Source organism: Solanum pennellii, chromosome 3 (assembly GCF_001406875.1).
Source record: "Solanum pennellii chromosome 3, SPENNV200".
Taxonomy (NCBI): domain Eukaryota; kingdom Viridiplantae; phylum Streptophyta; class Magnoliopsida; order Solanales; family Solanaceae; genus Solanum; species Solanum pennellii.
The window spans coordinates 71,698,198-71,725,328 of record NC_028639.1 but is presented as its reverse complement, the minus strand read 5'-3'; the positions used below and the strand labels follow the sequence as shown (position 1 = coordinate 71,725,328).

General features: G+C 32.7%; 4 protein-coding genes and 1 non-coding gene across 6 annotated transcripts; 4 read left to right on the top strand and 1 right to left on the bottom strand.

Moving 5' to 3' along the window:
- Positions 1 to 717: 717 nt before the first annotated feature.
- LOC107012796 (mRNA cap guanine-N7 methyltransferase 1-like) lies at positions 718 to 6,704 on the top strand. 2 transcript variants are annotated; one of them, XM_015212724.2, is made up of 14 exons: positions 718 to 849; positions 1,054 to 1,197; positions 1,929 to 2,068; positions 2,141 to 2,209; positions 2,322 to 2,393; positions 3,092 to 3,193; positions 3,446 to 3,502; positions 4,151 to 4,289; positions 4,678 to 4,742; positions 4,844 to 4,894; positions 5,027 to 5,089; positions 5,540 to 5,663; positions 5,792 to 5,853; positions 6,324 to 6,704. In XM_015212724.2, exons 2-14 carry the CDS (start codon positions 1,119 to 1,121, stop codon positions 6,420 to 6,422), a joined length of 1,122 nt encoding a protein of 373 aa, XP_015068210.1. In that variant the 5' UTR covers positions 718 to 849; positions 1,054 to 1,118; the 3' UTR covers positions 6,423 to 6,704. The 2 variants fall into 2 exon arrangements, with proteins under 2 accessions (XP_015068210.1, XP_027770998.1); XM_027915197.1 differs by having other exon boundaries at positions 5,540 to 5,711.
- Positions 6,705 to 7,512: 808 nt separating this feature from the next.
- On the top strand, positions 7,513 to 9,521 carry LOC107014748 (magnesium protoporphyrin IX methyltransferase, chloroplastic). Its single transcript, XM_015214801.2, has 2 exons — positions 7,513 to 8,155; positions 8,899 to 9,521. The coding sequence occupies exons 1-2, from the start codon at positions 7,580 to 7,582 to the stop codon at positions 9,304 to 9,306; spliced, it is 984 nt and encodes a 327-aa protein (XP_015070287.1). The 5' UTR covers positions 7,513 to 7,579; the 3' UTR covers positions 9,307 to 9,521.
- Positions 9,440 to 11,587, bottom strand: LOC107014747 (trihelix transcription factor ASR3-like). The gene is made up of 2 exons (XM_015214800.2): positions 10,684 to 11,587; positions 9,440 to 10,533 (listed from the first exon to the last, which is right to left on the bottom strand). The coding sequence occupies exons 1-2, from the start codon at positions 11,393 to 11,395 to the stop codon at positions 10,247 to 10,249; spliced, it is 999 nt and encodes a 332-aa protein (XP_015070286.1). The 5' UTR covers positions 11,396 to 11,587; the 3' UTR covers positions 9,440 to 10,246.
- Positions 11,588 to 12,052: 465 nt separating this feature from the next.
- Positions 12,053 to 12,211, top strand: LOC114076595. The gene has a single exon (XR_003577656.1). It is a non-coding gene; the product is annotated as a U1 spliceosomal RNA (small nuclear RNA).
- Positions 12,212 to 18,863: 6,652 nt separating this feature from the next.
- LOC107013032 lies at positions 18,864 to 24,355 on the top strand. The gene is made up of 7 exons (XM_015213017.2): positions 18,864 to 19,043; positions 19,834 to 20,356; positions 20,494 to 20,650; positions 20,980 to 21,024; positions 21,149 to 21,314; positions 22,680 to 23,047; positions 23,871 to 24,355. The coding sequence occupies exons 1-7, from the start codon at positions 18,921 to 18,923 to the stop codon at positions 24,196 to 24,198; spliced, it is 1,710 nt and encodes a 569-aa protein (XP_015068503.1). The 5' UTR covers positions 18,864 to 18,920; the 3' UTR covers positions 24,199 to 24,355.
- The last annotated feature ends 2,776 nt before the right edge of the window (positions 24,356 to 27,131 follow it).

The following is a 27,131-nucleotide window of genomic DNA, read 5'->3' as shown; positions in this document are numbered from 1 at the left end:
CAAGCCCACAGTGGCATAATTTACACCGATCCAGCAGTATAGCTCTTGACTTGTCCCCTCCAGGATACAACAGTCCAACAACAGTGTATAACTCAAACAACTCTGGATTAGTTGAAGAGTCCAAAGCTCCACAAAAGAACACCTTCCTTCAATATATAATACTCTCTTTTGCATAGTGAATATAGTTGAAGACTTGTAATATTTTCTATGTCTCGACTCTCTCTTTCACTACACTATCCTCAATATAATACTACTCTTCTTTTTCACTCTATATTTTCTTGTACTTATCTTGTTTCTTCTTCTATCTCAACACAAATGAAGACTACACTATTTATAGGTGATGAATTATTTCTTGCAATGAATAGGATATAGTGGATATTAAATTTGTCAAAAGAATGACTCAAATGTTACATAAGTTACAAAACATAAATTTAAAATAATAGATTAAATGAAGAGTTGGTGGTTACGTAATTTACAAAAACTAATAATCACTTTCTTTCACAATCGATGAGAGTAAAAAGGTACAGATATAATGTCCATCAAATAGACATAACATGATATATAATGTGACATATAATATACTTTTATCAATATTAAAATGTCAGACCAACACTTAAAAGAATGACATTACAAAAATAGTTTATAAATTTCTCTTTAATAATTTATTCAGGAGTAACTACTTTTTATTTTTTATTTTATTTTTTACTCATCTAAAAAGGAGTACTTAAATGGACATACAATAATTCTAACAATAAATCAAAAAATCATTAAAATACGCTAAAGAAAAGCTACTGTTTTGGTAAAACTGGAGATGAAAGAAATTGAAGAAGAAGAAGAAAAAGACAGATTGTGAGTAAATTAACTTTAACTCTAATGTCAAAAATTAAGAATACTGAACTTTTTTTAAATTTTCATAAAGTTGAAAATTAAAACACAATTTTAATAGAATTAAAATAAGATAGAAAATTCAGATAAACCCTAACAACTTTTATTTTTTTCTAAAAAAAAATTCACTGTTCATGGATGGTTAATTTGGGATTTTTTTTTTGTTAGGCCGCTGTAATTGTCAGATTTGTCAAAATCATCAGATAGGTGTTGTTGAATCTTGATTTTCAATCATGAAGCGAGATTACTCAGAGTCTCCATCTTCAAGTTCTGTTGGACCTCCTCAATCCAAATTTAAGCACAACCCTGAAGGTAATTTTCTCCTTTTAATTTCACACAAATCAATTTTTTAGTTGATGCTTATTTTTTTTTATACAACATAGTTAATTATACATTCTTGAATTAATCCCTCATAAAGCTAGAGTCTTTGCTGTTATTCACTGTGCTGGCGACCTGTGTAAAGTAGTAGTAACTGATGAAATAGTTTAGAAGTGCGTAAGCTGGTCCGAACACTACAGTCAATCCAAAGTTAGAAACTTTACTTTTATTGCAGCACAATTCAGAAGGTGGTTTTCTCGTATTTTTTTTGTAGGACAAATCTCAATTTTGATTATTTCCATTTATTTGTGTAGATATGGATACATCATATGTGCACTCACTGTTGATTAGTACCCAAAAAGTTAGTGAATTTACTATTTTTATGCATAACCTAGAAGAGAATGTTCTCATAAAATTCTTTTAATAGAAAACTCATTTGATTTTATAAGTTCTATATACATGAATTTGTTGTCTTTTTTCATTGTTACATTAGTAGTAATAATCTTTACTGTTATTTTAGCTGCCAAAATATTTTGCTACAATTGGTGGAATGCCACAATTTTCTTTACCTTGTAGGGTAGTTTTTAACTGCTAGGAGCAAATGTATTATGCCCTAAAGACTGAAGTTGTGATGCAAAACTTTAGGAAGTTGTTACCTTTTGGATAAAAGAAGTTAAAAGCTGATTTTTTAGTGGGGTTTGATTTAAAGTTTGACCTGGTGTCAGGTGACAATCATTTTCTCGAAGATGAGAGCACAAAAATCTTTGCCAGGAAGGTGGCTGATCATTACAGTGCAAGGACCAACCAAACTCTTGAAGAGCGTGAAGCAAGTCCTATCATCCACTTAAAGAAACTTAACAACTGGGTATGTCTTCTTTATCCATAGGCATGGTTATTGTGCACAATTCATTGCTACTGAGGTTTTCTGGCGTTTTAGATCAAGAGTGTCTTGATTCAACTCTATGCTAAAAGAGGGGATGCAGTTCTTGATCTTGCTTGCGGGAAGGTACTTCTTGCATATTGTATACCCTAATTATTTGGTATTACTTGATAAAAGTTATAGGTTTAGAAACAAGTACCCATGCATCTAATTTTCAATATCTTTCTGCTTGCACCAGGGAGGTGATCTCATTAAATGGGATAAAGCAAAAGTTGGATATTATGTTGGCATTGATATTGCTGATGGTTCGGTAAGTTCATCCTGAATGAATATAACTAGTGGTCTGCTTATATGGGTTTGTGCAAACTCTCCCTCATTAGCTTTTGGGTTGAGTTAGTCTTAAGTGTCATATGTTTACATGCTGCAAGTTAGATTTCTTTCAGTGAGCTATTTATATTTTCTTGAACTATTTATAAGACTTCCTAGAAAACATGTCATCTGTTATTTGATCACTTATAATCTGGAAAGATGTCTTACCTATAGATAATCCTATGAGATGGACTCGTGGCTAATAAATATTTCCCTGCAAATAATTTTTCTTGCAAGACGAGGGTTGAGCATTGGTCTGTGGCAGAACTATCTCCATGGATTCATTTTTTATTGAATTTTTAATAAATGCTGAATATGGGAAAACTTAAATATTGATCAAATTGTATTTTTTGCCTTTTAGTTGGAGTTTAATCTGGTTTATTTACTTGAAGGTCACAGAACTTTTCTTAAATTTTACCCAGGCATATGATATTCTTTCATTTCTGAAATGAGTCCTCCATTTGGTAGATTACATGTTAGGTTTCTTCCTTTATTTACGGAAACGAAAATTCATCTTTTAGAAGGTTATATTTCTTTGCATATTTTTTTTAAAATTCTTGTATTTTAGGTCTTGCGATTTATTTCTACGGAATTTGAGTGCTAGCCTAACTTCTGATATTATCATTGAATCATGTAAAGATAGAAGACTGCCGAACCCGCTACAATGGTGATGCAGATCACCACCAGCGCCGCAAAAAGTTCTCATTTCCTGCCAGACTTATATGTGGAGATTGTTATGAGGTAAATCAGCTAACCATATGATCAAATTAGCCCGCTTTTGCAGATTGAACTGAAATTTCATAGCTTTGTTGCTTTCTTTCCTTTCATAAACATCAGGAATGTTGGATGTATCATTTCCTAGATGTACTAGGACCTTCTGTATAGTGATTATCAGCATTTGCTTAAACTACTGATATACCAAATTGCTTTGTGCTTTTATTGGAAAATCGTGGGCAATGACACTACTGATATCTTTTGTGTGGTGATTTTCAGGTTCGTCTGGACCGGATTTTAGCAGATGATGCACCTTTTGATGTTTGTAGCTGTCAGGTATGTCAGTATCCTGCCTTTCGTTAATATAGCAAACTTTGTTCTTCAGGGTGTTAGGTAAAATACATTGTTTGAGACTCTGTTGTATAGTTTGGGACTTCGTTCTCAGTGACTACAAATATTATTTTCCCTTAGAAATCTGTCGTACCATCTAGCTGTCTTCTGGCTTAATTGAACTCCTTCTCTGATATCCCTTAGCCAATAGAAATACATGCTTCTATGAGTTGAACCGCTATATAAGACAACTTCTCATGGTACAAGAAAATTTGAGGTGTTTTAGATATGTTGTTTCCCTTGTAAATATCTCTTCTCAAGCTTTTATGTTCTTTTTCCGGGTTATATTAGATGCTTCTTTTGTGCTATCTTGGTTGTCCTGCATCCCTGTTATTTTTCCGATGAACCTTGAAAATTAACAAGTGTACTCAGAAGCTTTTCCTATTAGTATAATCCACATCTTTCTTGAATTTGAAAAGGAAAAACCTTAGGAACGTAGAGGTTGAGGAAATATTGAATGTACAGTGTTCTTCTAATTGGATGCCTCTGCATAGTAGCTGGAGAGGTGACAGCACTTTATCCTGTCAATTATGCTTGTCTTGGGTGGACTTTGGACTCTCATAGTTTGTAAACAAAGAAACTTGAAATTTGCAGTTTGCTATGCATTATTCATGGTCTACTGAGGCACGTGCACGCCGTGCGCTGGCCAATGTCTCAGCTTTACTTCGACCTGGAGGAATATTTATTGGAACAATGCCAGATGCCAATGTCATCATCAAGAAGCTAAGAGAAGGTTTAACTTTTGCTCAGTTCTGATTTGCTTGTCCCTGTTGAACCTATAAATATGAAACTGTGATGTCTTTGTGATGTATGTTCACCGTCATCTCTAGCTTTTCAATTAAAAGAAAAGTGGCTGAAGTTCAGTAATATCTCCTGGATTTTCCCTTTTGATTAGAACCTAGTGTATATACCTTTTACATAATGGTATAAGTCACATTGAAATTCCTCCAAGTACTTTGTTAATTACTCTAATATTGTTAACTTGTATGATCGCGTATCCATTGCTCAAACTAGTGGAGTGATGGTGTCATTGCAAATTTTTTGAAATGTGTTATGCAGCGTTCTTGTACAGTCTTAAAAATCTGTTTTGATATATGGTCCCTTTCCTCTGTAAACTGCAGCTGAAGGGCTAACCTTTGGTAATAGTGTCTACTGGATACGTTTTGATGAAGAATTTTCAGAGAAGGTAACTTATGCTATCATTTTCTAGTAATTGTACAGAAATTTATGTATGTTCTCTATTATTTGCATTTGTATTATTGTTACTAAGATCTTATATTGTTGCAGAAATTTAAATCTTCAAATCCGTTTGGCATCAAATACAAGTTCCATCTAGAGGTGTGTACACCATGAGCCTTCCTACATATCTTTGCTGCATCTTTTAAGCTGATTGCTAATGATTTTTAGTGTTCATGTGTTCTTGTTCATTTTTGTTGCAAATCATAAATTTAGCTTGCATTTGGATTGTAGGATGCTGTTGACTGCCCCGAATGGATTGTCCCTTTCCACATCTTCAAGGCATTGGCTGAAGAGGTATTTCAGTGTCTTTGCCCCCTGTTTATAGTTTGGATATATTCTGACCCGACAGGGCATTTGCTTTCTGACTTTATGTAGATCCCTTTTTCTTTGAATGAAAACGGGAAACCATAGGTTTAAAAGTTCCTTTTTGGAACTAATACATTTTTTTCTTTAAATCGGACCATGGTATGTTCTCTTTTATATTGAGTTGGTGGATTATTCTTGATTATGAGCGATGCTAGTTATGAGTCACAAATTAAGGATAGTATATTACATATCACACAAATCCCTATAGTAAGTCAGAGATATACTTTGTGTGCTATATGAGGCATAGTTATTGATATCTAATGGATTGCTACTTAGGAAGACATATCATTGTTAGCATTCAGGAATACCATGGCATGCAGCTCTCTCTCACCTTTTGGGTTTGTTCTGACAGTTTTTTTTCTCTTTTGTTAAATGCAGTATGACTTTGAGCTAGCTTTTGTGAAGAATAACCACATATTTATAGACGAATACATGAAGAAACCAGAGTTCATTGAACTAATGAGGAGGCTCGGTGCATTAGGTGATGGGAACCAAGACCGAAGTAAGCTTAGTTCTCTGGTTGCTGAATTTTACGCTTTGATGTTTCATGGGAAGTAATGTTGTGATATTTGATGCCTTATTTTATATGTTTCCCCTAGCTTATGTTCTGACTTGTGTTGCTAACAACAGGTACTCTATCACCAGATGAATGGGAGGTAGCCTACCTATATTTGACATTTGTTCTGAGAAAGGTAATCACATACCTAATTCATGTTCTAATATTACCATTGTTTTCTTAAACAATAATCCGTGAACGGAACTAGGGGGCCTTGACCAGCATCCATAACAGCATGTCCCGGTAAACGAACCCTTATCCCTTTAACCAAGTCACACAGAGGTGTCCTAGAGCTCGTTGGGAAGAAAGATTATATGTAGCTTGTAGACCACATGTAAGGCACAATCGGGTTGCTCATTTGAAGCTTATGGGTTTAGAATTCGAGCTCTTTCAAATGATTGAGTTCTACATTAATAATTTGTTTGTATTAAATGGATTTAAGATGTAGACCAAGGTTATTGGGTTCTAACAAACTCGTAAATTGTTCTCTAGCTCTGCTTCTGCTGTCATAGTCTAGGTTCAATGTTAGGCACCAAAATGGTGTCAAACTTAACAATGACAAATATAGTAATTGTGATGTTGGCTAAAATCTTGTTTATTTTGCAGAAAGGGCAACCAGATCAAACACAGGGAAATCCTAGAAGAGACAAAGGCAAGATGCATTTGACAAAAGACGATATCGAGAATGTTAATGGTACAGTGTAGTGCCTTCCTGCCATGGCATATGAAGAAATATTTGAAATGAAGAGGAACAAGTCAACAAAATGTGTCCCTTTTTCGAGTCGATAAATCGACGTGCTAATCAGTTTTGCAGAATAAAAACTATAGATAGTTTTGGCCTTAACCATTTGTTACAAATTTCAACTTGCTATAAAGCTCCAGCATATAGTTAAAAGAAGCCAGTGCAATGTGTGTCCACTTGCACCTTGTAAATTTTATGTAGCATTATAAATTAAGAGAATGAAAATAGGCAAAAGTTTCTATTTAGACTGTTTTAAAGATAAAATTGCACTTAAAGTAAGTAAATTATTGTTTAACAATTATCATTACAATAGCAATATCTCATTATTAATCACTACATAACAATCTATTTATTACAGTATTAGTTACCACATTATAATCCCCACAAATTATGAGAACTAAACGACGCCCTCGCTCTTTCTTTTATTTATATAAATACGTTAAAAAATTATCTAATCCTCAAGTTAAATAATTTTTTCTATTAAATTATGTAGCTTAATTAAGTAACTTGAAGACTTCTTTAAGAACAAATTCTCACAAATAGTAGTAAAAAAATTTATAAATTTTATATTTTAAGAAGGTTTGGTTTTTTATAGTCTAAAATTTGTTTATGTAGTGATAGTAACACAACATATAATTTGAACTCTATTAACAGTGTGATTGGTCGAGCAAGGAGGAAGCCAAAAATACTTATTTAGGGTTTATTTTAGAAAATTAGGTTGTTTGATTAAGTTTAAACAAAAGTATATATTGTTTAAATGCTAAACAACTTTTTTTTTTAAACTTTTAAAGCCTTATTCAAAAGACACATTAGTTTTGAAATCGATTAATATATATTTCAAATCGATTAGTTTATAAAATGGGGTGAAGTAAATTAAGTTTAGATAATCGATTAATTCAGATACATTGACATGCACGTATATATTAAGTGTCGATAAAATTTTACTCTTATTAAGTTGGTGTAGACACGAAGTGCGGGTAATATTAATATTTTTAGAAGGCTGTGGGACCCAACGGTAACGAATGGCAACGAATCATATCCTTATCCCGCGAGATTACACACTATCATCAACTACCTTCCGGCCACCACCAAATTTAGCTCTAACTCAACTCCAACTATTATGGCTTTCTCGTCGCCGTTGTTTTCTCCGGTCAACTTCACCTTAAACCCTAATCCCCAACTCAATCATCCAAAATGCACAAAGCCAAACAACCGCCGGAACCTCACCGTCTGCGCCATTCCGCCGCTCTCCACCGCTACCGACATCTCCGCCGTCACCGGTTCGTTGGACGGTAAGACTCTCGCCGTACTTGGAGGTAGTTCAGTGGCGGCACTTGCTGCTATTCTCTCGCTCGCCGACCCCGAGCGCCGGCGGCAACTTCAGGCGGAGGAGGTTGGAGGCGGTGATAAGGAGGTGGTGAGGGAGTATTTCAATAACAATGGGTTCCAGAGGTGGAAGAAGATATATGGTGATACGGATGATGTGAATAAAGTGCAGTTGGATATAAGATTGGGACATTCAAAAACGGTTGAGAATGTGATGAAAATGTTGACGGAAGAGGGATCTCTACAGGGAGTAACTGTATGTGACGCCGGTTGTGGGACCGGTTGTTTGTCGATTCCGTTAGCAAAAGAAGGTGCCCTTGTATCAGCTAGTGATATTTCAGCTTCCATGGTAGCTGAAGCCCAAAAACAGGTGATCTTTGTGCAATATTTTTTTTTCCGAGCTTATTTGTTAGATAATTGTTGCAGATTCAAAATTTTATGTTTGTGGATGGGTAGATTACTGCTGCAACATAACCAGTATAGTCCCCCAGAGTGTTGTAGGGGTGGTAGAATGTACTGTAGACCTTACCCATATCTCAAAGATAGTGATGATGTTTCCGATAGACCCCGACTCAAGCAAGTATAAGTACTCCAATAATGTTAGAAAGTTTCCATATATATTTAAAAATAATACTCCCTCCTTCTCATTTTTTGACTGGTTATCAAGTTTAAGAGGAAAAAAAAACTGAACTTGTGAGTAAAAGAGTAAACAGAAAGTTCAAAATTAGAATTGCTTCTAAATCTAGAAAGGTGAATTGGGACAGACCTGAAAGAAGATCGTGCTACGTAAATTTGGACATAGGAAGTTGTTTGAGTCGAAGGTTCAAAGAGTTGGACCTGCCTATGCTGCTGCATCACAGTTTGAGTAGTGGTGGAATAAGAAATTTGTTTCTGCTTCTCTAAGGTTGAACAAACTTAATTACAGTGTGGGAAATGCAATATCTTAGCCTGTACCTTTTCTTTTCACCGGCAGCTTTTGAGTGTATCTTAGATTTCAAAACGAGCCCCTGATTTGTCTTAAAGAAAGAAACTTGTTTTTTGAATGTAATTGGTATTAAGATTATGGCTTTTTTGGAGTTGAGAACTGAACAATACTTTTTAATCTTAATGAAGGCGCAAGAGGAGTTGTTCAAGGGTAAAGATGACCAATCCCTGGCACCAGTAATGCCGAAATTTGAAGTGAAGGACTTGGAGAGTTTGGATGGGAAGTATGACACTGTGGTTTGCTTAGATGTTATGATACATTACCCACAAAGTAAGGCTGATGGTATGATTGCTCATCTTGCATCATTGGCTGAGAACCGTTTGATCCTGAGCTTTGCCCCGAAAACATTTTATTATGATTTGTTAAAAAGGATTGGAGAGTTGTTCCCTGGACCTTCAAAGGCTACACGAGCATATCTACATGCAGAGGCTGATGTGGAGAGGGCACTGCAAAAAGCTGGGTGGAAGATAAAGAAGAGAGGCTTGATCGCCACACAATTTTACTTTGCAAAGCTTATTGAAGCTGTCCCTGCTTAGGATTGAAAGGCAAGTGAGATCTCATTTGTTTGGCAATGTTTCTACACTGCTGGTTAGATATTAGAAAGTCCGTTGAGTGTTTATTATGAATACGTTCTTTCACTCCTCAGTTTCTAACTTGTATAATAGTTCACAATGTATCTGAATTCTGCTTCTGACTTGGAAAAATTTTGTCGATATTATTAATATATTATGAAATGTAAATTTAAACATCATGGGTGGCTTTGATTCATTTATTTTCATCCTTAACTTTTGTGGTTTCCTGCCAGCAGCTCCGCCATGTTTTTTCCTAAAATAATTCTTGATTGTTGTGAAATCCATTCCTTCATTTTCTTGAAGTCATGAAAGTTATAAGATAGTGTTATTAATGGAATGGCGTTAAGCATTTGGTATAAAAATGGAGATAATGTCATATAAATTGGAGTTAACAGAGTAGAATTCATTATCAAGTAATCCAATTTAGAGATGAGGTTGAACCTGTGAATTTTCTAGTGAAGCTTTACAAACATAGCCTCTCCCCCTATGATTTAATTTAAAGAAACGGATACATTTCTGTGAGTTTCTAATGGTTTAATTGAGGACCACTCAACCTTTCTTATGGCATATCGTTCATCTTGTTTGTTTCTAATACAACCTAAAAAGGAAGAAAAAGCAAAGAATTACACTCTATTCTCTTGCTAAGTGTTTGCCTTTCGTGTCATCATCATCAGTTTTTCAGATAGACTGCTGCTAGTTAAATTCATCACTGAAGAGACTGTCATTCATAGTTGAAAGCAGATGTAAATAAAATCTTATGGTTGTCAAAAAGATTTGAAGATTCAGAACCAAGTACCAGCAACTAACCAGACATCATAATCATTGTCAAGAGCAATGATAGTCAATTAACATTCCAAACCTACTTCTTAGTTCATCTAAAACAAAAATAAATCAAGGTACTGCATTACATCTTATCAGCAACTCTTGCTACTGCATCAGCTACCTTATTGAGAACATCAATCAAGCTATTAGTTTGTTCCTTCTGCTGCTCCATCTCCCGTTGACGATTTCCCATTTGAGCATCAAGTTGTGAATGAAGCGTGTTGGTGTTTCTCTCCAGAGTTTTCAGCAGTTTATATCCCAGATTACTATCAATACAACCATCTGGTGATAGTCTTCTTTTCTTCACTCTGTCCTTGTACATGGGGCTACTCCAGAAATCCGGTCCAGGCTGTTCTCCTTCAGCTGTACCTGAGAACAATACAGAGGAATGTACTTTACTGTTTCAATCTTATCGGTGTAGCGTTCAACTAATCACAGATATGTTCTGATGATAAAAGTTAGCTAACTTCTGTGTTGAGGTTTTGGTTGAGAGAAAAGCAAGTTTTGAAGGACGTTTACCTGATCTCGGCACTGGAGAGGGGATGGACTTAGCTTTTTTGTCTATGACGATGTGTTCCTTCAGTGGGCTGCTTCCAACTTCCTCCGCTGCTGGATGCATAACATCATCTTCCATAGTATATTCCCCGGTATGAGAAACATTGTCATTCTCTTCCTCTCCCTCTTCCGCTTCCTCTTCTTCAACTGTTTCTACACCATAGTCAAGTTTTTCATCTGTGGTTATGGTTACCAGAGCTAGTTGGTACGCTTCTGCTGTGAATTCCTTCCCATCCAAGACATTGTAGACTTCTCTGTCAAAAGAACCTGGTAGCCTTTTCTCTCGCCTGAGATCGTTACTGATAATCCAATAAGATTCACTGCTTCCATATGCCTGTGTCTCCCATGTTTTAATTTTCTTGAAATCACTGATCATGTTGCTCCAACGTTTTCTACATTGAACAGGTCCTCTATCTGCTCCATGCTGTCTGCAGTAAGAAGAAACCGAGTCCCATTTGGGTTCCGGCTTGTCTGATCCAAAAACAGAAGTGGATTTACGCCCCCTATGAGCTCTTTCCTCAGCAATCTTTTTCCCTTGTATGAGAACAAGTGTCTCTTGCCTAGTCCATCGCGAGTGTCTTGGTGTCTTACTCTTGCCTTCTTCAGTCAGTTTCTGCTGTCCATCAGCTAACGTTGCAGCGTTCTCATTCATCTCTGTTGAGCCTAATGTACTCATTGAAGTTTTTCTGCAAAGGCCAATCAATCAAGAAGACAATATAAAGATCTTTGTGGATAGTCTTTACATTACTTGTTCTTTTTTTTTACCAAGTTGATTGGTGATTGACTTCCAAAGAAAGGCATGTATTCTTTCTTTAGGCATTTGAATCTTTAAGTCTTTTCTTAATTTTTCAGATTTTTCTTTAAGTACATTTATGCTGTCTAATTGCAAATGCCTAACTATACAGCTTTGCTTGATTCTGTCATTGAAGATATTGCCATTTCTGTAAAGGGAGAGTGACCAAATACTAGTGCTCTATTAAAATTTACAAGTAACTGATGCTCTACTAAATACATTAAGTTTACCTAATAAAGTGGGATTGATATAACTGAAGACACTTCCCTTATGTGATTGAAAATATTTCTCAAAAGATTAATAATGTTACCCCCTCTGTCCAATATCTTTGCCACCTCAACATTAGTCTAATTCAATTTAGCTTCGAGAAATCAAAAGTGACAAGTATTTCGATGTTTTTACTTAGCTACTATATATAAAATTGTGTTGAGAAAGAGTGCAAAAATGGAAGTGAGTAAAGTAAATACTGTCCCACATCGGCTGAGGCAAAGAGAAAGAGATGGAGTAATATAAAAATAAAGGAAAGTAACAATGTTAGGCATATTAGCCCAGACAGGGTCAATGGGCGATCATTAAGGCCCATAGCCTAGGTTGGTGACCTCCATTGCACTTTGGAGGGGTGCCCGCCTACAGGTCGGTCCAAGTGGCCGAGCCTACGTCATAATATTTGGAGGGGGCCAGCGTTCGCGCGGCTCCTACCAAATCTCAAATTAAACTTTTGGGCCTACTTATACTGGGCCTCAATTCCTTATAATGGGCCCATTCATTGGACTTTGTTGGGCCCACTTAGATTGGGCCTCAATTCCTTAAAATGGGCCCACTCATTGGACTTTGTTGGGACTACTTATATTGAGCCTCAATTCTTTAAAATGGGCCCATTCATTGGACTTTGTGGGCCTACTTATATTGGGCCTCAATTCCTTAAAATGGGCCCACTAATTGGGCTTTGTTGGGCCTACTTATATTGGGCCTCAATTCCTTAAAATGGGCCCACTCATTGGACTTTATTGGGCCTACTTATATTGGGCCTCAATTCTTTAAAATGGGCCCACTCATTGGACTTTGTTGGGCCTACTTATATTGGGCCTAATGGGCCCACTAATTGGACTTTGTTGCGCCAACCCTGACTAAAATGGACTGATAAGATTGAATGACGAAAAAATGGTTTCATCGTTACTAAGAATTTATGTAACCAAACTAATCATATGTAGTGACGCAATGATATCAAAAAGCATCCCATATAAAATTGAAAATGACACATTTAATGTAAAATTATTATTACTGTAAATAAACATTTAAATGTGAAATGCATTAAATCTAAAACGGAAAATTAGACTAATTAAAAAAAATAAAAAATGTACTTCAATTTCATCTTTGATCAAAACTGAATTACTGTAAACTTATATCTATTTTTATTTCAATTGATAAAAAAGAAAATCTACTTCAATTCGATGGATCTTAATTTCTATCGATGTGTTTAAAAAGGATTTATTGATTAAAAAAAATCTACTTCAATTTGATCTTTGATTAAAAAAAAAAATGAATTTACCATAAACTTGATTGATATCTACTTGCATTTAGATTGATAGAAAAGAAAATCTACTTTAATTCAATTGATCTTAATTTTTATAGATGTGTTTAAAAAGGATTTACTTTAAATTGATTGATTTTTTTTTAAAAAAAAACTTCAATTTGATCTTTGATAAAAAATGAATTTTCCGTAAACTCGATTGATAGAAAGAAAATCTATTTCAATTCGATTGATCTTAATTTATATCGATGTGTTTTTAGACACAATTATTTTTAATTTGGTTATCAAAAGAAGGATCTACTTTAATTCGATTGATTAAAAAAAATCTACTTCGATTTGATTGATCAAAAAACGGATCTACTTTAACCCGATTAATTAAAGAAAAATCTAACTTTAATCCATTGATCAAAAGACAAATTTACTTTAATTGATGTTCTTAGAGACAATCATACATAAAATAGAAATTACACTTAAAATGTGAACAAGCAAAAAAAGAAATTCGAACATATTAAAATTACCTTATGAAAAGATTCGTTTGATATCCAAAAGTTACTCAGCAACAGCGGGACCAGTAAAAAATGTTGAGGTATAGTTGGATATAAGTGTTGGTCACATGGCGGCGCTGAAGGGAGAGACTCATTGGTAGAAAATAAACCACAATCCCTTAAGGTTTAGCCAACTATATATAGTGATGCTTTGATCATTCTGTCACCTTAATAATAAAAAATAATTCAATATTAAATATATATTTTAAAAATCTTTAATAAAATAAAACTGAGTAAGTTGATTATTTTTTAAATGCATACTTTAATATTACATATTAAATAATATGACACGTTGAAAATGAGTCAATATAATTACACGTATAAAAATAACATATCGCGTCTATATAAATCAAATATTAATAAATCGATTAAAAATTATCATATCAGTTCAATCTAATTAATCAAAAGAAAAACTTTTATTCTCATCACAACTCTTCCTTCTTATATAATAACTAGTTCTCGACACGTGCTTTGCACGTGAGAACAAGAATATATATATATATATATATATATAGATAGGTATGTGTGTGTGTGTGTGCTGCTTTTTTTATTGATAGAAAAGAAAATCTCTTCAATTCGATTGATCTTTATTTATATCGATGTGTTTCTAAGCACAATTATTTTTAATTCGGTTATCAAAAGAAGGATCTACTTTAACTCAATTGATTAAAAAAATCTACTTCGACTCGATTAATAAAAAATTGGATCTATTTTCACTCGATTAATTAAAGAAAAATCTAACTTCAATCCATTGATCAAAAGAAAATTTTACTTCATATATATATATATATGTGTGCGTGCTGCTTTTTTTATTGATAGAAAAGAAAATCTCTTCAATTCGATTGATCTTTATTTATATCGATGTGTTTTTAAACACAATTATTTTTAATTCGGTTATCAAAAGAAGGATCTACTTTAACTCAATTGATTAAAAAAATCTACTTCGACTCGATTAATAAAAAATTGGATCTATTTTTACTCTATTAATTAAAGAAAAATCTAACTTCAATCCATTGATCAAAAGAAAATTTTACTTCAATCAATCTTCTTAGAGACGATCATACGTAAAATAGAAATTACACTTAAAATGTGAAAAAGCAAAAAAAGGGAATTCGGTCATATAAAAATTACCTTATGAAAAGATTTATTTGATATCCAAAAGTTGCTCAGCAAGACAGCAACAGCGAAACCAGTAAAAAATGTTGAGGTATAGTTGAATCTAAGCGTTGGTCACATGTCAGCGGTGAAGGGAGAGACTCATTGGTAGAAAATAAACCACAATCCCTCAAGGTTTAGTCTACTATATATAGTGGTGATTTGATTCTTCGTCGCCTTAATAATAAAAAAGAAATCAACATTAATTATTTATTTTTAAAATCTTTAATAAAATAAAACTAAGTAAGTTGATCATTATATTTGAAATGCCAACCTTAATATTACGTGTTAAATAGCGTGACACGTTAAAAAGAAATCAATATAATTACACAACTGTCGAAATAACATATCGCATCTATTTAAATCAAATATTAATAAATTAAATAAAAATTATCATATCAGTTCAATCTAATTAATCAAAAGAAAAACTTTTATACTCATCACAACTCTTCCTTCTTATATATATATATATATATATATATATATATATATATATATGCTGTTTTTTTTATTGATAGAAAAGAAAATCTACTTCAATTCGATTGATCTTTATTTATATCGATGTGTTTCTAAACACAATTATTTTTAATTCGGTTATCAAAAGAAGGATCTACTTTAACTCAATTGATTAAAAAAATCTACTTCGACTCGATTGATCAAAAAATGGATCTACTTTTACTCGATTAATTAAAGAAAAATCTAACTTCAATCCATTGATCAAAAGAAAAGTTTACTTCAATCAATTTTCTTAGAGACGATCATACGTAAAATAGAAATTACACTTAAAATGTGAAAAAGCAAAACAGGAAATTCGGTCATATAAAAATTACCTTATGAAAAGATTTATTTGATATCCAAAAATTGCTCAGCAACAGCGAAAACCAGTGAAAAATGTTGAGGTATAGTTGAATCTAAGCGTTGGTCACATGTCAGCGGTGAAGGAAAAGACTCATTGGTAGAAAATAAACCACAATCCCTCAAGGTTTAGTCTACTATATATAGTGGTGATTTGATTCTTCGTCACCTTAATAATAAAAAAGAAATCAACATTAATTATTTATTTTTAAAATCTTTAATAAAATAAAACTAAGTAAGTTGATCATTATATATGAAATGCCTTCCTTAATATTACGTGTTAAATAACGTGACACGTTAAAAAAAATCAATATAATTACACAACTGTCGAAACAACATCTCGTGAATTTGATAATACATTTGTGACATATATAATACTTTAGTTTAAATTAAAATACATACCTAAATATAAATATATATTTGCATTAATGAAACTATTTATCTCATAAAATTAACTATAAAATAAACAATAAAAATTAAACTAATACTAACTTCGACGGGAAATATTACAAGTTACATGAACTTTTTTCGTTTAAAATACTAAAATATTGATAGTAAATAAGTAAAACAATAGGGAAAGTTTATATAGTAGTAATTATTTTGAAACAAACTTTTTGGAAGTCTAAATCACATAAGTGACATTGATAAATAAAGTCATTCTTCCGTCTTGAGAATCAACAACAAATTTTGACAATTCTCTAAATTACGGAAAAAGTTATTCAGAATCATATATCTAAATCACAAAAGAATTGTTAAAAAAAACAAATGAAATTAGGCTACATCATGCTAACTTCATATATTGGAACATTACATGAATGTATATATTAAGCAAAAAAATAATTATTATATCATTAAAATTAAATTATTTTTTCTCAAATCTCGAGGTTATGTAATATAACATCTTAGGATAGAACGATTTAATTCATTAGAATAATGGTACCTCATATTCCACTAAACGTTGAAATCACTCAACGACAATAAATTACACAAAAAAATTTAAAATACAAGAAAAAGAAGAGTAGAAGAAGAGAAAAAATTATGGTTGAAAAATTAGAGAAAGTCGCTATATTTATAGTAAGAAAGGATAGTTATGAACAAATATTTTTTGTGTCTTATTTGAAAATCACGACCTTTCCAAGAAGTCACAGCACTTGAGAAAAGTTACAACTTAATGAAAAAGAAACAACTCTTTGGAAAAGTCACAACTTATTGAAAAAGAAACAACTTTTTGAAAAAATCACAACTTATTAAAAAAGTCACAACTCATTAGAAAAATTTACAACCCTTTGAAAAAAGTCACAACTCATTGAAAAAGTCACAAGCTAAGTTAGTATATTATAATAATTTAACATTTAAATTTGGAGTTTATGCTTTTAAGGTAATATAGATAATTATAAGAGAAAAAACATAAAATCACCATTGAAGTTGTATCGGATTTTCATAAAGACACCTTAACTTTACGACTGTCTTATTACCCACTAAACAATTTTGAACAGATATTATTTTTATAGTTTTTCGCTCCAAATTTTAAGAAGCAAGTGAATTCACATACCAATCATTACATGACACGTGTTAATTTAATTAAAATACAATTTTTTTTTCATTCTAAATTTTTCCTTTATCTTTTTCTTTCTTTATTTCTCTCTCTCTCTCTTACTTTTTGAATTTTAATTTTGACATATCTTAAATTTCATTTCATCTTCCACCTCCCACTTTCAAGTGATTCATCCCTTTCATTTTTTTTCTTTTCTTTTTCTTATTCTTCTCCGATCAAATTTCTTTTATAAAATTCTTACTATTATTAAGACTTTATTGAATTATTGATAACAAAATTAATTATTTTTTTAAAAAAAATTAAAATTTTGAAGGTATCATCAACTACTCATTTTCATATAAATTCAAAATTAGTAATGATAATTTTAAAAGAATCAATTAATTTCTCAAAAATTGAAAGAACTTAATTGAAATCGAATAAAAAAACTATATGATACTTCCTAATCATCTTGGAATCTAATGAGTTTTATCGAATTGTTCGAAATGTAATAAAATATTTAGATAAAATTTTAAAATTAAAGAGAGTAAAACTAATAGTAATAAAAAAAAGGAATGTGAAATTGTGGTAAAAATGATGACATTGAAAGTAAGGAGCTTCAATTAATGGAGATAATAATGAATTTTTGAAAAGAAAGAAGAAAGAAAGAGAAAAAATAAAAAGGAAAAAAAATTAAAATAATATGAAAAATAAAAAAAAATATTTTATAATAAAATATTTATAAAAATAAAATTATATTAGTTATTTTAGAATGCTCACTCTCTTTGAGAGAGTACACACTATTCTTTAAGATGGACGAAAAATAATATAATTATATCTGCTCAAAAAATTGTTTATTAAGATAATAGGATGATTGAAAAGTTAATGTGTCTTTTTAAAAATTCGTGACAATTTTAATATTAATTTTATGTATTTTCTCTAATTATAAACATAAATTCATCACACCACATGATACATACTCCTACTAAAATTTCTTACAAGAGACCAAAAAAGCAAATAAAAATTCATATTAATTCTATATATTCAAGATCAATCTAAGAACAATTTTTTTATTCTATACTCTTAAGTATTAAAATTGTACGCCAAATCAATCATATAACATGGTTTTTAAAATTATTTTATCTATCCAATAATAATCCTCCGTTAGTTGATTTGACATAAGAGTTAAGCTTTAAAAAATTCATAAATAATAAAAGTAATTTTATCAAATAACCCATATTAAATTTAAGTTATTTAAATATCAATAAATAAATATAGAATAATGTTATAAAATTAAGATTATAAGAAGAAGACAAGAGAAGTAGACGTAAGAGAAGACATTTTTCTTATTCAAGTATATGTAAAGTTTCATATGTATACATTACAATAGTGAATGAACAACTCTGAGAAAACACTCCAAAGATCACCATATTAAGTATCATAATAAATAAATACATTCTTATTCAAAAAGATTCATGTATCGTAGTAAATATGAATGATTGTTCATGTATTAACTTTATAGACTATTCATTTATTCAATGTATTTATAATAAATGATTAATTATTCATTACTTTTATAAACTAGATAAATATTATGATATATCTTAAAATAATACATAGACAAGTAAATTTAGATGGAGGGAGAACTCTAGTTAATTTAATTACTAATAATGTATTTTAAATTTTCGATTATAATATATAGCCCCAGTACACTTCGCGGGTATCTTCGAAGCTTTGAACTTGTGGAAAGCGAAAGCACTGCAAACAGTACACTGAGAAGAGAGGGAAAAAATGTGGGAAGAAGAAGCAAAGGGTATAAGAAGGGACGAAGAAGAAGCGCTGTTGGATCTGATTGAACAACGTACGAAGAATGTTGAAAAAATTGGAAGAGCAATCGCTTATTATACTTGTGAGGTTTATCTTCTCTCAGACCCTAATTAAGTTTTTTTTTTTTGAATGATTTAATGTCATTTTTTTTCGATTCTGGTAATGGGTGAAAGTTTGAAGCTTTAAAGTTTCTTACTTGGTGGAGTATGTAGAGAGGGGACTGCTCTGTTTGTTCCATTTTAATTCTTTTTGGATTTTCCCCTCTTTTTGTTTTTGCTTGAATGATGAATTTTACTGTTTTGTATGTGGGTATGTTTAAAGGTTGATTTTTTTTGATAATTTAGTGATGAAGTTTTAGTTGAAATGGAAAGAACCAGACTTTTAGTTTATGGGTCATTTTGGTTACTGGGTATTGACATATTAAACACAAATTGAGGGTTTGAGCCAAAGTTATTGGTTTCTACAGAACCTCTAAAAGGGTTTTAATCTCCAAAATCAGTGCTTTATCTCACAAGCCTTCAAATTTCTGTTGCTTTGAGCTTTTTTTAGAATAGTGAACTTCAATGTGTCTCTGTTATTGGGGGCTTTCAGTTTTGTGTGGAGTGTGGTGTGTATATGTATGTGCATGTACAGAAGTGTCTACCCTACTATACTATTCTTGATAAGTGGATTTAGGATGTATTTGGTACGTAGGGGAATGTTTTCTTGGAAAATAAGTGGGTTTATTATTTATTTTCTTGCGTTCTCACGAGGGGATATCTGGTGAATGTATGCTGTTACCTGGCAGATGATTCATATCTGATTTAATATGTAAATTGGAATAGTGTGGGGTCTTTCTCTTACTTTGGAACCATAACTGATATTTCAATTCTTACAGCTTGAACAAAAAGAAAAGAACTTAGAGGAGGCACAACAGCAACTTGCTCGCCTCCGGGGCCAGGCCATTGTGGCAACATCCACAAGCTATCATGGGAATGACTTGAATGCAGTGAAAGTCGAAAGACGATCCATGAGTCCTATTCATATAAGTGATGATTCTTCTGAAAGCCTCTCTGAGTGTGAACCTCAACCTGACAAAGACAACATTGTGCCACTTAAGAAATGTTCAACACTTTATAAAAAATTGGCAAGACCTTTTCAGAAAAACAATGATGATTCCGGAAAGCCGCCCCAAGCAAAACCACTATTTATCATTCCTGACATGAAAGCAAAGGGTTCTCAGCATTTGAAGATAGAACAATCTAGTCCCACCCCATGTTGTTCTGACTCTTGTGCTGGAGGCTCAGTTTTTTCTTTTCGTAACACTCGTATTGTAAGGTCAAAAGCAGATAAGAGCGTGAAAACCCCTCCTGACACCAGAGCTCCTGACATTAAACATAAAGGAACAAAAAGGAAGTCTGGTAATGCTATATTTGTTACATCTGATCTACTGATACTAGCATGTGCTAACATGCACTCAAACATACTATGCAAATGCTTTTTCATATAAAATTACCATCTGACGAGCTTGTTTCTCATCTTCGCTTTGTGAATATAGAACAAATAGAGCATAAAGAGCTGATTCCATTGATAGGTAGATCCTCTTCAGCAAGCAAGCTACAATGTCAGACAACCAGTATCATACCTAGTCAACACACACGAAAGCTGAGAAATATTGTCTTGTGCCCTACTAATGATCAACTTTTTGCGAGCAGGTAGATTAGAAGTTTATCCACTCTTTGTAGATGACAATTGTGATTGTGGATGCATTTGTTTATTGCTTCTAGATCTTTAATGAATTATGGATGGACCAACTGTAGAGCAGAGCTTGTCCCTTTTCTCTCTCTCTCTCTCTCTCTCTCTCTCTCTCATGTGTATATATATATATATATGTATATATATATATATGTATATATGTATGTATAGAACAGCCTATTAGTATTTCTCATATAATTTTCAACTTTCAGCATCGAATGGAACCATTTGGTCTTTAATATATTCTTAGTTGTTTAGAAATGCTCACTCAGAGTTCCTTAACATGCAGTGCGCTGGATGGGGTTGTCAACTTGTGGCAGGTGCAGGACAGGGGGTATACATCTGCATCTGCATCTTTTTCTGCCACTTAATAAGCAATAGCTTTAAAAATGTTATTTTTTCTTCCCTTTGCATCACTAAATGCTTCTATTTTGATGCGGTGTTGCATTGACATTCAGGTCATGTGCCAATCTTCTAAGTAGCACTCGTTGCTTTACCCACAAGTGTAAAAGATGGCCAGAAGACGTAGCGTGGCATCCAGAAGGAAAAAGTCTTTTTTCGGTGTACCGCGCTGATGAGGGGGATTCACAAATTTCAATATTGAATCTTAACAAGGGAAAAGAGGTATTTCTAGGAAATTATGAAGTTATAAGGCAATTATCATCACTGTAAAATCTGCATGATTGAAAAAGCCTGTGTGCATGGGCATGACATATGATAAAATCCTGTTTCACTTCTAATCTTAATCTATATGTGCATAGGGTGGTGCATGAGAATGTATTTTCTAACGGGTTAATAGATGAAAGGATAAAAAAAGACTCGGAACAAAAATTTCTTTGAGTGAGAGCTTGTAGGATAAACAACAATTTTGTTTATGGTTTTTGGAAATTTTCATCTTTGAGGGTACTGGCCTAATTTGTGGTATTCACTTGACTGTTCTACATCAAAAATTGAGGACCCTCGTACTTCCCTTCCTCATTAACGCAATCTAGAGGCACCAACACAGAGAGAGAGATGGAGGGGGGTTAGGGGAGGGAGGAGCATTGTTTTGTTGCTTGTCACTTATGATGTTCTTGGTTATGTAATCCATGCTAATTGGGGCTAGTTTTTTATTTTGCTGATTGATGATTACTCATTCATCTGTGATCAATAAAGCCAACAACATAGAAAACTATCTATTCTCCTTCTTATATGTCCAAACCCGTAATTTGATTTTATTTCCAGTGCTAACTATAAAATCCTTGGGCTACACTTGTTAATTGTTTTTGTTTCTCTGCTACACTCTATATTATTGATTATTGAATGCTCAATGAGTGTGTACAGCTCTTAAAACATTTTTAGATGCACACTATAATATTTTATGGAATCTCATAAAGTGAAATAAAAGAAATTCAGAAGGAGATAAATGGCTAAAGAGTTAGAGAGTGGTTTCAGTGCAGTATTACCATGTTTACTGACGAGTTTTGCCTTAAGGACGAGGTTTATTGTGGTAGAAACATGCGTAAATCATGATTTAAAATCTTAGGAAAGACTGTGGAGATTACTGTAAGGTTCAGGGATCGATGTCTTTCTCAATTGCACAATTTTGCTTCAAAAGGAAACAATGTATAAAATGACAGAGTTCCAGCATGTTTGATTTTTATTCCTTAGTCAAAAAGTAAACATTCAAGAGGGGTGTAATATGTCCTCTGTCAAGTATACAACAAGTACATAGAAAAACTCAGATCTCTTCCCTCTACTGAAGATAAGATACCATGGGAAGCGGGAACCCATCAGGTAAACCGATACTTACATGCTGCTCCTCCAGCCTAAACTCTATGAACTATAGGTGCATTTTTTTTCTTGTCTTTGTCATTCTCACAATTACATGCTTTCGAGCCTTACACTTGGTTATGTCACGTTTGATTGTATCTCTTGCATACTCTATTTTGTCAAAAGACTTTTAAGATTTTATCTGTCCTCTGTTCTGATATCCTGGTGTATTAACAGAATATGCAAGTGAATTTCTTGGAGGATAAGCCCCATGTCAAAGGAAGCATTAACAACATAGAGTTCATGCCATGGAAGGAGGTCTGTTTTGTTACTGGTGGTTGTGATCATGCAGTTATCTTGTGGACCTATAAAGATGGAGAACATTCATGGAAGCCTAAAGAGTTGCATAGCCAACATTCTTCTGCTGTAATTGGAGTTGCCGGGTTGCAGCATAAGAAAGTTGTGATGTCTGCTGGTGCCGATAAGCGTATATTTGGATTTGATTTACCAGCTCAGAGAATTGGTTACAAGCACCAAGTAGAAAGTAAATGCATGAGTGTTCTTCCTAATCCATGTGACTTGAACCTATTTATGATTCAGACAGGGTAAGTTATCATTATGGTCATTCTATGAACATGTTCATTATGTGCATATTATATCCTTTATTTCCATTATGTGCATGTTTCATTATGTAGATATTTCTTTTACATAGTAATGGGTTTTCTTGCTATTTCCCATTCACTTGTCCTCCAAAGCACACAATGTGTCGTATTTTTGCGTATGTGCAATGTCAGATATGATGGGGAATTGCACAACTTGTAACTTCATTCTATAGCAGTGGCTTAGTGCAAGGTTACCATCTACATTTTTGTGTGTGTACTGGTTCTTTTAAGAAAAAGATGATAAATTAGACCAAAAATCACGTGGGTGAAGTATGTCAGAAAAGAGCTAGTCTCTCAAGACTCTGCATGAACTTAGCTAAGGATATAAATGATGGAAGTGAAAGATCCTCTTATCAGGGATATCAACTAGTTGCGATCAATGTTTAGTTTTATTGGTACACTTATGTTTGGGCTGGTGTTCGGCAAGAATCTTTAGTTTGTTTAAATATTGTTTGCTAGTAGAAAATGTAAAGAACCTTTTATATTGAAAATGTAGAAAGCACTAATTTCTCTTTATAAATTATGCCATTAACAGAAGGGGTAATGAGTGAAATGGATATTGAGGATTCACATAGAAAACCTGAAATAATGTATGGAATTGAGGCTTAGTTGTCGTAGTGTAAAACCTGTTTTATATTTTGTAACAATTTTCTCATCATGTCACAAGTCTGACTTGAATTATTATCTTAAAAGCATATATGATTTGATCAGGAAAATGTTAAATAAGCTGATATATTTTCGTTTTGCTTTCTCTAATCCACTGCAGGACCTTAGAGAAGCAGCTTCGCTTGTTTGACTTTAGGTCAAGGGAAGCAGAGATTCACACCATTGGGTGGAAACAGGAGAGCAGTGACTCACACTCGGCTCTTATAAATCAGGCTTGGTCACCTGATGGTTTGTACATTACATCTGGCTCAGTTGATCCTGCCATTCACATATTTGATATACGGTACAATTCTCATGAACCTTGCCTGTCCATAAGAGCTCATAATAGACGAGTGTTCAGAGCTGTTTGGCACCACGCCCTCCCAGTCCTCATTTCTATATCATCTGACTTGAACATTGGATTTCATAATATTGCTTCTGGTGCTTAAAGAGATGTTTTCCCTTTCTTTCTTAGCACTCATTGTTCCCATTCATTTTGAAAGTCGATCACTGGGAAGAATATTGAGGTCTTAGACCAAAGAAATTCACGGTGTGGACTCTGATACTGCGGTGATTAAAAAAGAAAAGTTAAGCAGTGTTATCTTTTCTTATGCCTTACTCCGTATTCGGGCTGAATGAATGCAGAAGCTGTTGAAAAAGGCTCTCTACCATTCAGAAACATTTTACCTCCTTTTTTAGCACATAGGTATGTCAGTTAGTTGACTGCTGTAGGCACCACCAAGGGAAACCAGACACTAAATAGAGTAGTTATTACCATCTAGTCTTTGTGGATTGAGTTACCTGATATCTGTGGCAGCACGGAAAAGATATTGTCCCGGACACACAACCTTTATCCAAAAGTGTGTATTCTTCCAGAGAAAATTAGGATGCCATTCGTCTTATTAGGTCAGATTCACATCTTATCTAACTATATCTGCTTTACTATGACCAGCAACTCCCATCTCTATTGGTTTACCTGTTTGCCTTGATAGTTGACCAGAAACTAGACCTTTTTCTTTAAAAAAAGAAAAATTGAGGTAGAGGAAGGGTAAATTTGCTGGGGTTGGGCTGTGCGGTTACAATTGAACCGTCACAAGCAAGGTGAAAGCTTTCGTAGAGCTAACTGAGCTATTAAGATTTCGACAAAAATTAATACTTAAATATTGAGTGTTGTGGCGTGGGCAAAATGCTTTACATTTGCTCTCAATAAACGAATGAATTTCCATGAAGAGGTCTAGGTCTACACCAATCATACTCTAAAAAGTAAAAAAGGCTTGCCAGACGTATACATCACTTCATTAATTTTTAGACGTTGGCTTTTTGGTTGCTTTCTTGTAAAGAAAAGACTAATTAGTTGGATGATGATTGTGTTGTTGTCTATTTATTTATTTATTAATAAAAAAAATAGTGTCAATTTGATAGTAATTTTCTCAATTTGTCTGGTAAACTACTATGTGCTTTCTATGATTTATTAAATAGGGAAGGATATCTCTCAACATCGAAAAAGACTTCTCTTTACTCGTGGACATGCAAAGAGTGTTATCTCATGTATCAGGTTAGTCAAAAAAGGAGATGAAAAGTCAGGAAAATAAAATTTAAATCCACAGAACTCACCGTATTTCCTTGAGATATTTAATCCCCTCAAGTAGTTGCGGTTACATATTAATTTCTTTCAAGATAAAATGAATTAACTATTAGAGAAGTGGCGATATTTCAAACTTCACTAATTTTAACGAACGCAAGAATAACAACGAGAGTACACACAAACTTAGTCGATCGATAATTTTGTTTTTGTAAGAAAATGTATGTAGAGAGGAAAAATTTCCAGCGAATGAAAAAGGGAAAAGCCTCTTATTTATAGTCAATTGCAGCAAGGAACGCGTCTGTTTGGACAAAGGTGTTTTTGCAGAACGCTGTATCTTTTTGAAAAAGATAATGTCTTTTCGAAAGGAACAAGTCCCTTTAGAATGACTTTACTGTTGCACACAAATTTCAAATAAATTCCGTTACGCGAAATTAATATTGTTAATTAAATAACATTCTGAATTAATTTATAAGAGAAAGAATAACAATTAAATAATTTTTGTCTAAAATTATTATCAATCAATCACATCATTTGCCAAATTCAAATCAGCTTGAGGGGACACCTTCTTCTTTAACCCTTTAAGAACTAAAAGAAGTGTGTCCTAGTATAAGAATAACAATTTTCATTTTTTCTATCAATACGAGAGAAATAAATTTTCCTTTTCCCTCCAATTGGTTTCCCACATTTTCTATTTTTCTCCAAGTTATTTTCCATTAACACATTTTCTATTTTTCTCCAATTTCTATATAATTAGATGCAACAAAGTGGAGCAGATTAGAAAGTGACGTTTCCAAAAAGCTTTGCAATGCTTACATGTCAATTCACATGCTCTTTAATTTCTAAACTAATACAATTATTAATCACCATGTAGGGTCACTTAGCGCTGGACATTTTTCATTTATGCATGTAACTATTATTTAGTTATTCAAAATTAGATACCTGAATTAAGTTAGGTTTTAATTGAATCTTTCAACTTCTAATATACTGTTTCAGTTATACACTTTTAATTCAGATTTTGAAAGATCTTTTGAGTATGTTTTCATTCGTTTATTAACTAGTTAAGTTAACAAATATAAAAGGTATACACATTCGCTTTTACCATAAACCTTAGGCATTTTTACTTAATGCGTATAGTCAAAGGAGATAACATATTTTATATGGTTAATTTAACTATTTAATAGACGAATGAAAATAATTTTTTTTTCTTCAAAATTTGATCCAAAGTGTCTAGTTGGAACAATATATTATTAAGAGTCGAGAAGTTCATTCGGAATAAGTCAGTTGATTCGAGCATCTAATTGAAATATTTTGAGAAAAATTAATTTTGGAAGAGAACAAAAAAAATCTTTGGATAGAAAAAGATTTTGAATACAAAGAATGCAGTGAATGAAGTCGTTTCTTTTCTAATTAAATATGTTGATTTGGAACTCTGAATATGAAAATTTTTTAAATAGAAAGTGTTTCCCTTAAATATGTTGTACGCGACTCAAATACAAATTAATTTTTTTTGATTTTTGGTTTATCAAAAAGTGGGAGGTGCTTGTAAAAACAAGCATTATCCAAGAATAAGAAAGAGAGATTTGTTGTAAATGCAGACTTGGTTGTTGACCAAGAAAGAAGAAATTTGAGTCTTTGGGTTTCATATGCCAATGAACATTACTTAGATATCTTATCTTAAATCGAAAACTTTAAAAGAATTAATCTCAAAGATTAAAAGATTATACATTGATGAGCAATAAAATATGTGAATCTATAAGGGGACTCAATAATTAAAAAAAATTCAAATTAAGAATAAAA

Bases quoted from the DNA above. Each gene is read 5' to 3' on its own strand.
- LOC107012796 (XM_027915197.1), top strand. From the start codon at position 1,119: ATGAAGCGAGATTACTCAGAGTCTCCATCTTCAAGTTCTGTTGGACCT. The intron at 2,394-3,091 runs GTAAGTTCATCC...AATCATGTAAAG, and splicing joins TTGATATTGCTGATGGTTCG to ATAGAAGACTGCCGAACCCG. The intron at 4,895-5,026 runs GTGTGTACACCA...TTTGGATTGTAG, and splicing joins AATACAAGTTCCATCTAGAG to GATGCTGTTGACTGCCCCGA.
- LOC107014748 (XM_015214801.2), top strand. From the start codon at position 7,580: ATGGCTTTCTCGTCGCCGTTGTTTTCTCCGGTCAACTTCACCTTAAAC. The intron at 8,156-8,898 runs GTGATCTTTGTG...ATCTTAATGAAG, and splicing joins TAGCTGAAGCCCAAAAACAG to GCGCAAGAGGAGTTGTTCAA.
- LOC107014747 (XM_015214800.2), bottom strand. From the start codon at position 11,395: ATGAGTACATTAGGCTCAACAGAGATGAATGAGAACGCTGCAACGTTA. The intron at 10,534-10,683 runs GTAAACGTCCTT...TATTGTTCTCAG, and splicing joins CTCTCCAGTGCCGAGATCAG to GTACAGCTGAAGGAGAACAG.
- LOC107013032 (XM_015213017.2), top strand. From the start codon at position 18,921: ATGTGGGAAGAAGAAGCAAAGGGTATAAGAAGGGACGAAGAAGAAGCG. The intron at 19,044-19,833 runs GTTTATCTTCTC...CAATTCTTACAG, and splicing joins TCGCTTATTATACTTGTGAG to CTTGAACAAAAAGAAAAGAA. The intron at 21,315-22,679 runs GTATTTCTAGGA...GTGTATTAACAG, and splicing joins ATCTTAACAAGGGAAAAGAG to AATATGCAAGTGAATTTCTT.